We start from the raw sequence: 15,032 nt of genomic DNA, 5'->3' as shown, positions 1-15,032 counted from the left end.
AGGGGGGGTTAATGGTGGGGAATGACGAGGGAATTTGGGATGGTGGGAACGAGGGGATGGGGGAAAGGAGAATGGTGGGGAGGACTGAGGGACAGGGAAGTTTGCTGTGGCTGGGTACTGCTAGTATATATATACATATATATATATATATGTCGTACCTAGTAGCCAGAATGCACTTCTTGGCCTTCTAAGCAAGACCCGATTTACCTAATAGGCCGAGTGATTATCTTTTTATTCAACAAATTGTTTCCAATTGGTTTATTTGAATTATTACTATATTATATTTAGAACATAAATTATTGAATTAGTTATGTTAGTTTAGGTTAGGTTATGCCCTAGGTTACGTTAGGTTTGGTAGGGTAGGTTTGGTTCGGTCATATATCTACGTTAGTTTTGACTCAAATTTAAAAATATGAACTCGCATAGTGAAATGGATAGCTTAATTATTTCATAAGAAAAAATTAGAAAAATATATAAATTCAGGAAAACTTGGCGTATTAGGCAAATCGGGCCTTGCACAGTAGGCCGAGAAGTGCGTTCTGGCTACTAGGTACGACATATATGTATATATGTCGTACCTAGTAGCCAGAACGCACTTCTTGGCCTACTATGCAAGGCCCGATTTGCCTAATAAGCCAAGTTTCATGAATTCTTTTTCGACTACCTAACCTAACTTTTTCGGCTACCTAACCTAACCTAACCTATAAAGATAGGTTAGGTAGGGTTGGTTAGGTTCGGTCATATATCTACGTTAATTTTAACTCCAATAAAAATAAATTGACCTCATACATAATGAAATGGGTAGCTTTATCATTTCATAAGAAAAAAATTAGAGAAAATATATTAATTCAGGAAAACTTGGCTTATTAGGCAAATCGGGCCTTGCATAGTAGTCCGAGAAGCGCGATCTGGCTACTAGGTACGACATTATATATATATATATATATATATATATATATATATATATATATATATATATATATATATATATATATATATATATATATATATATATATTAACTGAAAACTCACACGTCAGAAGTGACTCGAACCGTACTGCCAGGAGCACAATGCAACTGGTGTATACAGGACACCTTATCCACTCGACCATCACGACCGGTCAAAAGAAGGTGATAGCCGAAGCTATTTGAACCCCCCCCCCCCCCCCCCGCCAGCACTCTGATGGTAATCTTGGGCATAGTATTTTATCAAATCACCTCAGTTTTTGGGGCACACGTGAGGAACACAAATGTGAACAAGCCTGAATGGTCCCTAGGACATCAGAACCCCCCCCCCCCGGCAGGGGGGTGGGTTCAAATAGCTTCGGCTATCACCTCCTTTTGACTGGTCGTGATGGTCGAGTGGATAAGGTGTCATGTACACACCCGTTGCATTGTGCTCCTGGCAGTATGGGTTTGAGTCACTTCTGGGGTCACGCACTTCTCAGCCTACTATGCAAGGCCCAATTTGCCTAATAAGCCAAGTTTTCATGAATTAATTGTTTTTCGACTGTCTAACCTACCTAACCTAACCTAACCTAACTTTTTCGGCTACCTAACCTAACCTAACCTATAGAGATAGGTTAGGTTAGGTTAGGTAGGGTTGGTTAGGTTCGGTCATATATCTACGTTAATTTTAACTCCAACAAAAAAAAATTGACCTCATACCTAATGAAATGGGTAGCTTTATCATTTCATAAGAAAAAAATTAGAGAAAATATATTAATTCATGAAAACTTTGCTTATTAGGCAAATCGGGCATTACATAGTAGGCCGAGAAGTGCATTCTGGCTACTAGATACGACATATATATATATATATATATATATATATATATATATATATATATATATATATATATATATATATATATATATATATATATATATGTCGTACCTAGTAGCCAGAACTCACTTCTCAGCCTACTATTCAAGGCCCGATTTGCCTAATAAGCCAAGTTTTCCTGAATTAATATATTTACTATAATTTTTTTCTTATGAAATGATAAAGCTACCCTTTTCACTATGTATGAGGTCAATTTTTTTTTATTGGAGTTAAAATTAACGTAGATATATGACCGAACCTAACCAACCCTACCTAACCTAACCTAACCTATATATATAGGTAAGGTTAGGTTAGGTAGCCAAAAAAAGCTAGGTTAGGTTAGGTTAGGTAGGTTAGGTAGACGAAAAAACATTAATTCATGAAAACTTGGCTTATTAGGCAAATCGGGCCTTGCATAGTAGGCTGAGAAGTGAGTTCTGGCTACTAGGTACGACATATATATATATATATAAAGAGAGAGAGAGAGAGAGAGAGAGAGAGAGAGAGAGAGAGAGAGAGAGAGAGAGAGAGAGAGAGAGAGAGAGAGAGAGAGAGAGAGAGAGAGAGAGAGAGAGAGAGAGAGAGATGAGACCTTACGGTATAGTATAAACTGGTAACATAAGTAAGTTAAGCAAAGGAAACTATTCTATAACCTAAAAGGATACATAAAACGGGAAAGAACCAAACGACGCAAAAATATAAAAACCGGGAAGTTAGTGGTCTCAAAACGGAAAATTGGTTTCAAGTTGCTGAGGAATAGACAATGAGAAATAAAGATGAACGTGACAAAGACAATCCAGTGGAAGCTTACAAAATAAAAAAGGATTTTCATGTTGTTGATAAAGAAAGCTGTTCAAGTGTTGTTTAAGGCGAAGAATACCTGACCCTGGTGCAGGGTTTGTAATGGTGATCACTGGTGCAGGGTTTATAATAGTAATCACTGTTCTTGGGCCATGCATTCAACAAGGTAAACACCCATTTAAGAGGCCTTCAATCACTTCTCCATTCCCGGTGTGCCACGGATGACGTCGTAATCAGCTGATTGAGTAAACATTGCCTTGGAGTTTGAGAAACGCTGTTCACCTTTCTCCTTGCACATAAGCACAGGCAGCAGACAGACAGGCATACAAACTGAAGACAGACAGGCATACACACAACAGACAGACAGGAATATAGGCAGCAGATAGGCCTACAGGAAGCAGACAGGAATGCAGAGAAGCAGAAAGATATAAGCAGGCGGGATGGCAGGCAGACAACAGGTAAAGATACAAACATACAGGCAACAGACGGGCAGAAATACAAACCATACAGGCAGAAATAAAAACATACACGCAGAAATACAAACCATACAGGCAGATATAAAAACATACAGTCAGAAATACAAACCTACAGACAGAGAAGACAAAGCGAGAGAGATAATGCTAGAGGGAAGAGAAAGTCGCGGGTCCACTCTACCACACAAGAGCTACCCGAACTAATGCGAATCTCTCTTGTCTTACCGCCAGTGCCCCAGTGATCTCGCCAGCTCCGTAACCTGTCATCAAGGATACACAAGTTATAATTTATACCAGTTACCGCTACAAGTTATAATTTATAAGAGTTACCGCTACAAGTTATAATTTATAAGAGTTTTCGCTACAAGTCGCACTTTTGAGCCAGCGTACAACATAGACAAGGCCATAACTAGGGCGCATAACGCTACACAGTATTCTACACAACTGTATTCACTACTTTTATGTACAAATATTTGACCTTGTGTGATTCACCTCTTAAGTAAACCTATACATATTAGCGGCATTTATATATATTTTTTTAAATTGCATGTTTGAGGATAAGACTTTGTCAAAATGATTTGTATGGAATAAACTTGTCTGCAATTTTTTTATAATTATATATATATATATATATATATATATATATATATATATATATATATATATATATATATAATATGCGAACAAGCCTGAATGGTCCCCAGGATTATATGCAACTGAAAACTCACACCTTAGAAGTGACTCGAACCCATACTGTCAGGAGCAACGCAACTGGTATGTACAGGACACCTTAATCCGCTTGACCATCACGACCGGACATAAGAAAGTGATACCCGAAGCTATTTGAACCACTTCCTTGCCGGCACTCGGATGGTAATCTTGGGCATAGCATTTTATCAAATCACCTCAATCTTTAGGGCACACGTGAGGAACACAAATGCGAACAAGTCTGAATGGTCCCCAGGACAATATGCAACTGAAAACTCACACCCCAGAAGTGACTCGAACCCATACTGCCAGGTTCAAATAGCTTCGGCTATCACTTCCTTATGTCTGGTCGTGATGGTCAAGCGAATTAAGGCGTCCTGTACATACCAGTTGCGTTGCTCCTGGCAGTATGGGTTCGAGTCACTTCTGGGGTGTGAGTTTTCAGTTGCATATAGTCCTGGGGACCATTCAAGCTTGTTCGCATTTGTGTTCCTCACGTGTGCCACAAAGAATGAGGTGATTTGATAAAATGCTCTTCCCAAGATTACCATCCGAGTGCCGGCGGGGAAGTGGTTCAAATAGCTTTGGCTATCACTTCCTTATGTCCGGTCGTGATGGTCAAGCGGATTAAGGCGTCCTGTACATACCAATTGCGTTGCTCCTGACAGTATGGGTTCGAGTTACTTCTGGGGTGTGAGTTTTCAGTTGCATATAGTCCTGAGGACCATTCAGACGTGTTCGCATTTGTGTTCCTCACGTGTGCCCTAAAGAATGAGGTGATTTGATAAAATGCTATGCCCAAGATTACCATCCGAGTGCCGGCGAGGAAGTGGTTCAAATAGCTTCGGCTATCACTTTCTTATGTCCGGTCGTGATGGTCAAGTGGATTAAGGCGTCTTGTACATACCAGTTGCGTTGCTCCTGACAGTATGGGTTCGAGTCACTTCTGAGGTGTGAGTTTTCAGTTTATATATATATATATTATATATATATATATATATATATATATATATATATATATATATATATATATATATATATATATAAGGCACAACTCTCCTAAACACGAGAGTGAAGTATACAACTTTAGAACACTTTCCCACCAGGAGACTCGAACCCTAGCCAGCACAGAAGCCTTCCAGCAACTGGCATAACAGGTACGCCTTAACCCTCTTCACCACCTGCTCAGACCCTTAAAAGAGATGGTAATTTCGGAGTATTTAAATACACCAAAGATCAACACCTCCCAAGAGCACTAGAGCAAGTGAGGGGTCATTTAGACGTTAATTTCATCAAGTCCCTGTTAATATGGGAAGACACAGTGTCTATGCTTAAGGCACAACTCTCCTAAACACGAGAGTGAAGTATACAACTTTAGAACACTTTCCCACCAGGAGACTCGAACCCTAGCCAGCACAGAAGCCTTCCAGCAACTGGCATAACAGGTACGCCTTAACCCTCTTCACCACCTGCTCAGACCCTTAAAAGAGATGGTAATTTCGGAGTATTTAAATACACCAAAGATCAACACCTCCCAAGAGCACTAGAGCAAGTGAGGGGTCATTTAGACGTTAATTTCATCAAGTCCCTGTTAATATGGGAAGACACAGTGTCTATGCTTAAGGCACAACTCTCCTAAACACGAGAGTGAAGTATACAACTTTAGAACACTTTCCCACCAGGAGACTCGAACCCTAGCCAGCACAGAAGCCTTCCAGCAACTGGCATAACAGGTACGCCTTAACCCTCTTCACCACCTGCTCAGACCCTTAAAAGAGATGGTAATTTCGGAGTATTTAAATACACCAAAGATCAACACCTCCCAAGAGCACTAGAGCAAGTGAGGGGTCATTTAGACGTTAATTTCATCAAGTCCCTGTTAATATGGGAAGACACAGTGTCTATGCTTAAGGCACAACTCTCCTAAACACGAGAGTGAAGTATACAACTTTAGAACACTTTCCCACCAGGAGACTCGAACCCTAGCCAGCACAGAAGCCTTCCAGCAACTGGCATAACAGGTACGCCTTAACCCTCTTCACCACCTGCTCAGACCCTTAAAAGAGATGGTAATTTCGGAGTATTTAAATACACCAAAGATCAACACCTCCCAAGAGCACTAGAGCAAGTGAGGGGTCATTTAGACGTTAATTTCATCAAGTCCCTGTTAATATGGGAAGACACAGTGTCTATGCTTAAGGCACAACTCTCCTAAACACGAGAGTGAAGTATACAACTTTAGAACACTTTCCCACCAGGAGACTCGAACCCTAGCCAGCACAGAAGCCTTCCAGCAACTGGCATAACAGGTACGCCTTAACCCTCTTCACCACCTGCTCAGACCCTTAAAAGAGATGGTAATTTCGGAGTATTTAAATACACCAAAGATCAACACCTCCCAAGAGCACTAGAGCAAGTGAGGGGTCATTTAGACGTTAATTTCATCAAGTCCCTGTTAATATGGGAAGACACAGTGTCTATGCTTAAGGCACAACTCTCCTAAACACGAGAGTGAAGTATACAACTTTAGAACACTTTCCCACCAGGAGACTCGAACCCTAGCCAGCACAGAAGCCTTCCAGCAACTGGCATAACAGGTACGCCTTAACCCTCTTCACCACCTGCTCAGACCCTTAAAAGAGATGGTAATTTCGGAGTATTTAAATACACCAAAGATCAACACCTCCCAAGAGCACTAGAGCAAGTGAGGGGTCATTTAGACGTTAATTTCATCAAGTCCCTGTTAATATGGGAAGACACAGTGTCTATGCTTAAGGCACAACTCTCCTAAACACGAGAGTGAAGTATACAACTTTAGAACACTTTCCCACCAGGAGACTCGAACCCTAGCCAGCACAGAAGCCTTCCAGCAACTGGCATAACAGGTACGCCTTAACCCTCTTCACCACCTGCTCAGACCCTTAAAAGAGATGGTAATTTCGGAGTATTTAAATACACCAAAGATCAACACCTCCCAAGAGCACTAGAGCAAGTGAGGGGTCATTTAGACGTTAATTTCATCAAGTCCCTGTTAATATGGGAAGACACAGTGTCTATGCTTAAGGCACAACTCTCCTAAACACGAGAGTGAAGTATACAACTTTAGAACACTTTCCCACCAGGAGACTCGAACCCTAGCCAGCACAGAAGCCTTCCAGCAACTGGCATAACAGGTACGCCTTAACCCTCTTCACCACCTGCTCAGACCCTTAAAAGAGATGGTAATTTCGGAGTATTTAAATACACCAAAGATCAACACCTCCCAAGAGCACTAGAGCAAGTGAGGGGTCATTTAGACGTTAATTTCATCAAGTCCCTGTTAATATGGGAAGACACAGTGTCTATGCTTAAGGCACAACTCTCCTAAACACGAGAGTGAAGTATACAACTTTAGAACACTTTCCCACCAGGAGACTCGAACCCTAGCCAGCACAGAAGCCTTCCAGCAACTGGCATAACAGGTACGCCTTAACCCTCTTCACCACCTGCTCAGACCCTTAAAAGAGATGGTAATTTCGGAGTATTTAAATACACCAAAGATCAACACCTCCCAAGAGCACTAGAGCAAGTGAGGGGTCATTTAGACGTTAATTTCATCAAGTCCCTGTTAATATGGGAAGACACAGTGTCTATGCTTAAGGCACAACTCTCCTAAACACGAGAGTGAAGTATACAACTTTAGAACACTTTCCCACCAGGAGACTCGAACCCTAGCCAGCACAGAAGCCTTCCAGCAACTGGCATAACAGGTACGCCTTAACCCTCTTCACCACCTGCTCAGACCCTTAAAAGAAATGGTAATTTCGGAGTATTTAAATACACCAAAGATCAACACCTCCCAAGAGCACTAGAGCAAGTGAGGGGTCATTTAGACGTTAATTTCATCAAGTCCCTGTTAATATGCCTTAAGCATAGACACTGTGTCTTCCCATATTAACAGGGACTTGATGAAATTAACGTCTAAATGACCCCTCACTTGCTCTAGTGCTCTTGGGAGGTGTTGATCTTTGGTGTATTTAAATACTCCGAAATTACCATCTCTTTTAAGGGTCTGAGCAGGTGGTGAAGAGGGTTAAGGCGTACCTGTTATGCCAGTTGCTGGAAGGCTTCTGTGCTGGCTAGGGTTCGAGTCTCCTGGTGGGAAAGTGTTCTAAAGTTGTATACTTCACTCTCGTGTTTAGGAGAGTTGTGCCTTAAGCATAGACACTGTGTCTTCCCATATTAACAGGGACTTGATGAAATTAACGTCTAAATGACCCCTCACTTGCTCTAGTGCTCTTGGGAGGTGTTGATCTTTGGTGTATTTAAATACTCCGAAATTACCATCTCTTTTAAGGGTCTGAGCAGGTGGTGAAGAGGGTTAAGGCGTACCTGTTATGCCAGTTGCTGGAAGGCTTCTGTGCTGGCTAGGGTTCGAGTCTCCTGGTGGGAAAGTGTTCTAAAGTTGTATACTTCACTCTCGTGTTTAGGAGAGTTGTGCCTTAAGCATAGACACTGTGTCTTCCCATATTAACAGGGACTTGATGAAATTAACGTCTAAATGACCCCTCACTTGCTCTAGTGCTCTTGGGAGGTGTTGATCTTTGGTGTATTTAAATACTCCGAAATTACCATCTCTTTTAAGGGTCTGAGCAGGTGGTGAAGAGGGTTAAGGCGTACCTGTTATGCCAGTTGCTGGAAGGCTTCTGTGCTGGCTAGGGTTCGAGTCTCCTGGTGGGAAAGTGTTCTAAAGTTGTATACTTCACTCTCGTGTTTAGGAGAGTTGTGCCTTAAGCATAGACACTGTGTCTTCCCATATTAACAGGGACTTGATGAAATTAACGTCTAAATGACCCCTCACTTGCTCTAGTGCTCTTGGGAGGTGTTGATCTTTGGTGTATTTAAATACTCCGAAATTACCATCTCTTTTAAGGGTCTGAGCAGGTGGTGAAGAGGGTTAAGGCGTACCTGTTATGCCAGTTGCTGGAAGGCTTCTGTGCTGGCTAGGGTTCGAGTCTCCTGGTGGGAAAGTGTTCTAAAGTTGTATACTTCACTCTCGTGTTTAGGAGAGTTGTGCCTTAAGCATAGACACTGTGTCTTCCCATATTAACAGGGACTTGATGAAATTAACGTCTAAATGACCCCTCACTTGCTCTAGTGCTCTTGGGAGGTGTTGATCTTTGGTGTATTTAAATACTCCGAAATTACCATCTCTTTTAAGGGTCTGAGCAGGTGGTGAAGAGGGTTAAGGCGTACCTGTTATGCCAGTTGCTGGAAGGCTTCTGTGCTGGCTAGGGTTCGAGTCTCCTGGTGGGAAAGTGTTCTAAAGTTGTATACTTCACTCTCGTGTTTAGGAGAGTTGTGCCTTAAGCATAGACACTGTGTCTTCCCATATTAACAGGGACTTGATGAAATTAACGTCTAAATGACCCCTCACTTGCTCTAGTGCTCTTGGGAGGTGTTGATCTTTGGTGTATTTAAATACTCCGAAATTACCATCTCTTTTAAGGGTCTGAGCAGGTGGTGAAGAGGGTTAAGGCGTACCTGTTATGCCAGTTGCTGGAAGGCTTCTGTGCTGGCTAGGGTTCGAGTCTCCTGGTGGGAAAGTGTTCTAAAGTTGTATACTTCACTCTCGTGTTTAGGAGAGTTGTGCCTTAAGCATAGACACTGTGTCTTCCCATATTAACAGGGACTTGATGAAATTAACGTCTAAATGACCCCTCACTTGCTCTAGTGCTCTTGGGAGGTGTTGATCTTTGGTGTATTTAAATACTCCGAAATTACCATCTCTTTTAAGGGTCTGAGCAGGTGGTGAAGAGGGTTAAGGCGTACCTGTTATGCCAGTTGCTGGAAGGCTTCTGTGCTGGCTAGGGTTCGAGTCTCCTGGTGGGAAAGTGTTCTAAAGTTGTATACTTCACTCTCGTGTTTAGGAGAGTTGTGCCTTAAGCATAGACACTGTGTCTTCCCATATTAACAGGGACTTGATGAAATTAACGTCTAAATGACCCCTCACTTGCTCTAGTGCTCTTGGGAGGTGTTGATCTTTGGTGTATTTAAATACTCCGAAATTACCATCTCTTTTAAGGGTCTGAGCAGGTGGTGAAGAGGGTTAAGGCGTACCTGTTATGCCAGTTGCTGGAAGGCTTCTGTGCTGGCTAGGGTTCGAGTCTCCTGGTGGGAAAGTGTTCTAAAGTTGTATACTTCACTCTCGTGTTTAGGAGAGTTGTGCCTTAAGCATAGACACTGTGTCTTCCCATATTAACAGGGACTTGATGAAATTAACGTCTAAATGACCCCTCACTTGCTCTAGTGCTCTTGGGAGGTGTTGATCTTTGGTGTATTTAAATACTCCGAAATTACCATCTCTTTTAAGGGTCTGAGCAGGTGGTGAAGAGGGTTAAGGCGTACCTGTTATGCCAGTTGCTGGAAGGCTTCTGTGCTGGCTAGGGTTCGAGTCTCCTGGTGGGAAAGTGTTCTAAAGTTGTATACTTCACTCTCGTGTTTAGGAGAGTTGTGCCTTAAGCATAGACACTGTGTCTTCCCATATTAACAGGGACTTGATGAAATTAACGTCTAAATGACCCCTCACTTGCTCTAGTGCTCTTGGGAGGTGTTGATCTTTGGTGTATTTAAATACTCCGAAATTACCATCTCTTTTAAGGGTCTGAGCAGGTGGTGAAGAGGGTTAAGGCGTACCTGTTATGCCAGTTGCTGGAAGGCTTCTGTGCTGGCTAGGGTTCGAGTCTCCTGGTGGGAAAGTGTTCTAAAGTTATATATATATATATATATATATATATATATATATATATATATATATATATATATATATATATATATATATATATATATATATATGTGACCCACGATCTCTAAGAGGATATGCAGCACCCGGGGAGCCTTGCCGAGCTCTACACCTTCATGTATACTGTCAGCTTAAACATTCATGTATACTGTCATCTCTACACCTTCATGTGTACTGTCAGCTTAAACCTTCATGTATACTGTCAGCTCTACACCTTCATGTATACTGTCATCTCTACACCTTCATGTATCCTGTCATCTCTACACCTTCGTGTATACTGTCATCTCCACACTTTCATGTATACTGTCAGCTCTACACCATGTATACTGTCAGCTCTACACCGTGTATACTGTCAGCTCTACACCTGCATGTATCCTGTCATCTCTACACCTTCGTGTATACTGTCATCTCTACACCTTCGTGTATACTGTCATCTCTACACCTTCATGTATACTGTCAGCTCTACACCTTCATGTATACTGTCAGCTCTACACCTTCATGTATACTGTCAGCTCTACACCTTCATGTATACTGTCATCTCTACACCTTCGTGTATACTGTCATCTCTACACCTTCATATATATACTGTCATCTCTACACCTTCGTGTATACTGTCATCTCTACACCTTCGTGTATACTGTCATATCTACACCTTCATGTATACTGTCAGCTCTACACCTTCATGTATACTGTCAGCTCTACACCTTCATGTATACTGTCAGCTCTACACCTTCATGTATACTGTCAGCTCTACACCGTGTATACTGTCAGCTCTATACCTTCATGTATACTGTCAGCTCTACACCTTCACGTATACTGTCAGCTCTACACCTTCATGTATACTGTCAGCTCTACACCTTCATGTATACTGTCAGCTCTACACCTTCATGTATACTGTCAGGGCTCTACACCTTCACGTATACTGTCAGCTCTATACCTTCACGTATTTTGTCAGCTCTACACCTTCATGTATACTGTCAGCTCTACACCTTCATGTATACTGTCAGCTCTACACCTTCATGTATACTGTCAGCTCCACACTTTCATGTATACTGTCAGCTCTACACCATGTATACTGTCAGCTCTACACCGTGTATACTGTCAGCTCTACACCTGCATGTATACTATCAGCTCTACACCTTCATGTATACTGTCAGCTCTACACCTTCATGTATACTGTCAGCTCTACACCTTCATGTATACTGTCAGCTCTACACCTTCACGTATACTGTCAGCTCTACACCTTCACGTATACTGTCAGCTCTACACCTTCACGTATACTGTCAGAGCTCTACACTGAGGGAGACCATTGGCAGTGTTGCCACACTTACCGACTTGGGCGGAGAGAGTCGGGGAGGCAGCGCCGAGCAGCAGCGTCACCAACACACACAACTGGACCCTCATCTCCTGCCTGCTGAGGATAGAAATTGAAATTGAAATAAGTTTATTGATGTAAAATACACACGAAGGGATGAGGTAGCTCAAGCTATTCTCACTCCGTTCAGTACATCGTGTTAATACATGGATATACACACATCACAAACAATAAACATATTAGCAAACATTCCGAGAAATAAACATCTACATTTCCTCCTTTACACAAGTAGTATGGTACCAGACGTACACGCAAATACTTTTATGACCGAGGTATACTGTATAGACAATTTGCAAGAGATATGCAGATAATTCATCAAAAAATTACAGTCTTGTTGCAAAATTCTTATATCTCTCAAGAATATCATCAACCTTTCCGTTGTGACACATCCAGGCTATTTGTTCAGGAACAGTCCTTATCTCAGTGTTTCTATATACGTTAATCAACGGACAATCAAGAACATAATGGTGCTGAGGATAGGACGCCACGAGTGAACGTGCTGAGGATAGAACGCCACGAGTGAACGTGCTGAGGATAGAACGCCACGAGTGAACGTGCTGAGGATAGAACGCCACGAGTGAACGTGCTGAGGATAGAACGCCACGAGTGAACGTGCTGAGGATAGAACGCCACGAGTGAACGTGCTGAGGATAGAACGCCACGAGTGAACGTGCTGAGGATAGGACGCCACGAGTGAACGTGCTGAGGATAGAACGCCACGAGTGAACGTGCTGAGGATAGAACGCCACGAGTGAACGTGCTGAGGATAGAACGCCACGAGTGAACGTGCTGAGGATAGAACGCCACGAGTGAACGTGCTGAGGATAGAACGCCACGAGTGAACGTGCTGAGGATAGAACGCCACGAGTGAACGTGCTGAGGATAGAACGCCACGAGTGAACGTGCTGAGGATAGAACGCCACGAGTGAACGTGCTGAGGATAGAACGCCACGAGTGAACGTGCTGAGGATAGAACGCCACGAGTGAACGTGCTGAGGATAGAACGCCACGAGTGAACGTGCTGAGGATAGAACGCCACGAGTGAACGTGCTGAGGATAGAACGCCACGAGTGAACGTGCTGAGGATAGAACGCCACGAGTGAACGTGCTGAGGATAGAACGCCACGAGTGAACGTGCTGAGGATAGAACGCCACGAGTGAACGTGCTGAGGATAGAACGCCACGAGTGAACGTGCTGAGGATAGAACGCCACGAGTGAACGTGCTGAGGATAGAACGCCACGAGTGAACGTGCTGAGGATAGAACGCCACGAGTGAACGTGCTGAGGATAGAACGCCACGAGTGAACGTGCTGAGGATAGAACGCCACGAGTGAACGTGCTGAGGATAGAACGCCACGAGTGAACGTGCTGAGGATAGAACGCCACGAGTGAACGTGCTGAGGATAGAACGCCACGAGTGAACGTGCTGAGGATAGAACGCCACGAGTGAACGTGCTGAGGATAGAACGCCACGAGTGAACGTGCTGAGGATAGAACGCCACGAGTGAACGTGCTGAGGATAGAACGCCACGAGTGAACGTGCTGAGGATAGAACGCCACGAGTGAACGTGCTGAGGATAGAACGCCACGAGTGAACGTGCTGAGGATAGAACGCCACGAGTGAACGTGCTGAGGATAGAACGCCACGAGTGAACGTGCTGAGGATAGAACGCCACGAGTGAACGTGCTGAGGATAGAACGCCACGAGTGAACGTGCTGAGGATAGAACGCCACGAGTGAACGTGCTGAGGATAGAACGCCACGAGAGAACGTGCTGAGGATAGAACGCCACGAGTGAACGTGCTGAGGATAGAACGCCACGAGTGAACGTGCTGAGGATAGAACGCCACGAGTGAACGTGCTGAGGATAGAACGCCACGAGTGAACGTGCTGCCGTTATGACTGGGGAACCAACAACACATAAGCGATGACCTTGACCACATTTCCACAGCTGCTGAAGCCTAATTATTGCTCGACTTAACAATTTGCAGTCTCCGTGGTGTAGTGGTAAGACACTCGCCTGGCGCTCCGCGAGCGCTATGTCATGGGTTCGTATCCTGGCCGGGGAGGATTTACTGGGCGCAATTCCTTAACTGTAACCTCTGTTTAACGCAACAGTAAAATGTGTACTTGGATGAAAAAACGATTCTTCGCGGCAGGGGATCGTATTCCAGGGACCGTAGGATTAAGGACTTGCCCGAAACGCTACGCGTACTAGTTGCTGTACAAGAATGTAACAACTCTTGTATATATCTCAAAAAAAAAAAAAAAAAAAAAAAAAAAAAAAAATTACTTCACTACACTTGCTAATTATAATTATATAATTCATTATATTAATAATAACAATACTCACTAAGAATTAGAAGTCCTGGAAAGAAGCAGCAGGTGGAGCCGAGAGGAACTGTCACGTTGCTGGGTGAAACTTTGAGAGGAATTAGTGAGCCATGAGCTGGCTCCTCCTGTATATATAATGCCTGGGCGGGAAGGTTGCCACCAGTCGCTAGATCCGCCACGTTAAATCAAATCAAATCACACCAAATGTTTATTCAGGTAAAAGATACATACATACAAGATGAGTTACAAACATAATGTTGGATTTCAAGATTTCAAGAGGTAGTACATACAATGCCTAAAGCCTCTAATACGCACAGCGTTTCGGGCAAGCGAAACATATTAATATATTTATATTTATAATAATAAATATTTATTAATATTATTTATTAAAATTTACATTTATTATTATACAAATACAAATAATCGCCAACAGAACCTAAACACCTAACCTAACCAAACCTATGCCTATGCACAATATGCTAATATATTATAATATTAATTTATTATTGAGAACACTTCCGTTCTGAATGAACATCATATAAAAATTTATGAATGCGTTGTGGGGTCGACCGCTGGATGTAATGGACTTGAGTCGAGGACGGGTTGTCAATCGTTAACCGTAGCCTCTGTTTACCCTAGCAGTGAATGGTTGTTAAACGATTTTGCGGGTCGTATTCTCTGGAAAATTAGTATTAAGGACCTGCCCGAAACGTTATGGGCAGGTCCTTATCTAGTG

The 15,032-nt window shown here is 42.8% G+C and overlaps 1 protein-coding gene across 1 annotated transcript in view; it reads right to left on the bottom strand.

Moving 5' to 3' along the window:
- LOC123753221 (uncharacterized) overlaps positions 1–14,419 on the bottom strand; it is a 40,834-nt gene extending 26,415 nt beyond the window's left edge. The window contains exons 1-3 of the mRNA XM_069311481.1: positions 14,316–14,419; positions 11,918–12,000; positions 3,323–3,357 (exon numbers count right to left, since the gene is read on the bottom strand). Of these exons, the coding sequence (XP_069167582.1) occupies positions 3,323–3,357; positions 11,918–11,990 (108 nt within the window). The 5' untranslated portion in view covers positions 11,991–12,000; positions 14,316–14,419. The remainder of the gene's footprint in view (positions 1–3,322; positions 3,358–11,917; positions 12,001–14,315) is intronic.
- Between the last annotated feature and the right edge of the window lie 613 nt (positions 14,420–15,032).

Source organism: Procambarus clarkii, chromosome 69, assembly GCF_040958095.1.
Source record: "Procambarus clarkii isolate CNS0578487 chromosome 69, FALCON_Pclarkii_2.0, whole genome shotgun sequence".
Taxonomy (NCBI): Eukaryota; Metazoa; Arthropoda; class Malacostraca; order Decapoda; family Cambaridae; genus Procambarus; species Procambarus clarkii.
This window is presented reverse-complemented; position numbering and strand designations above follow the sequence as displayed.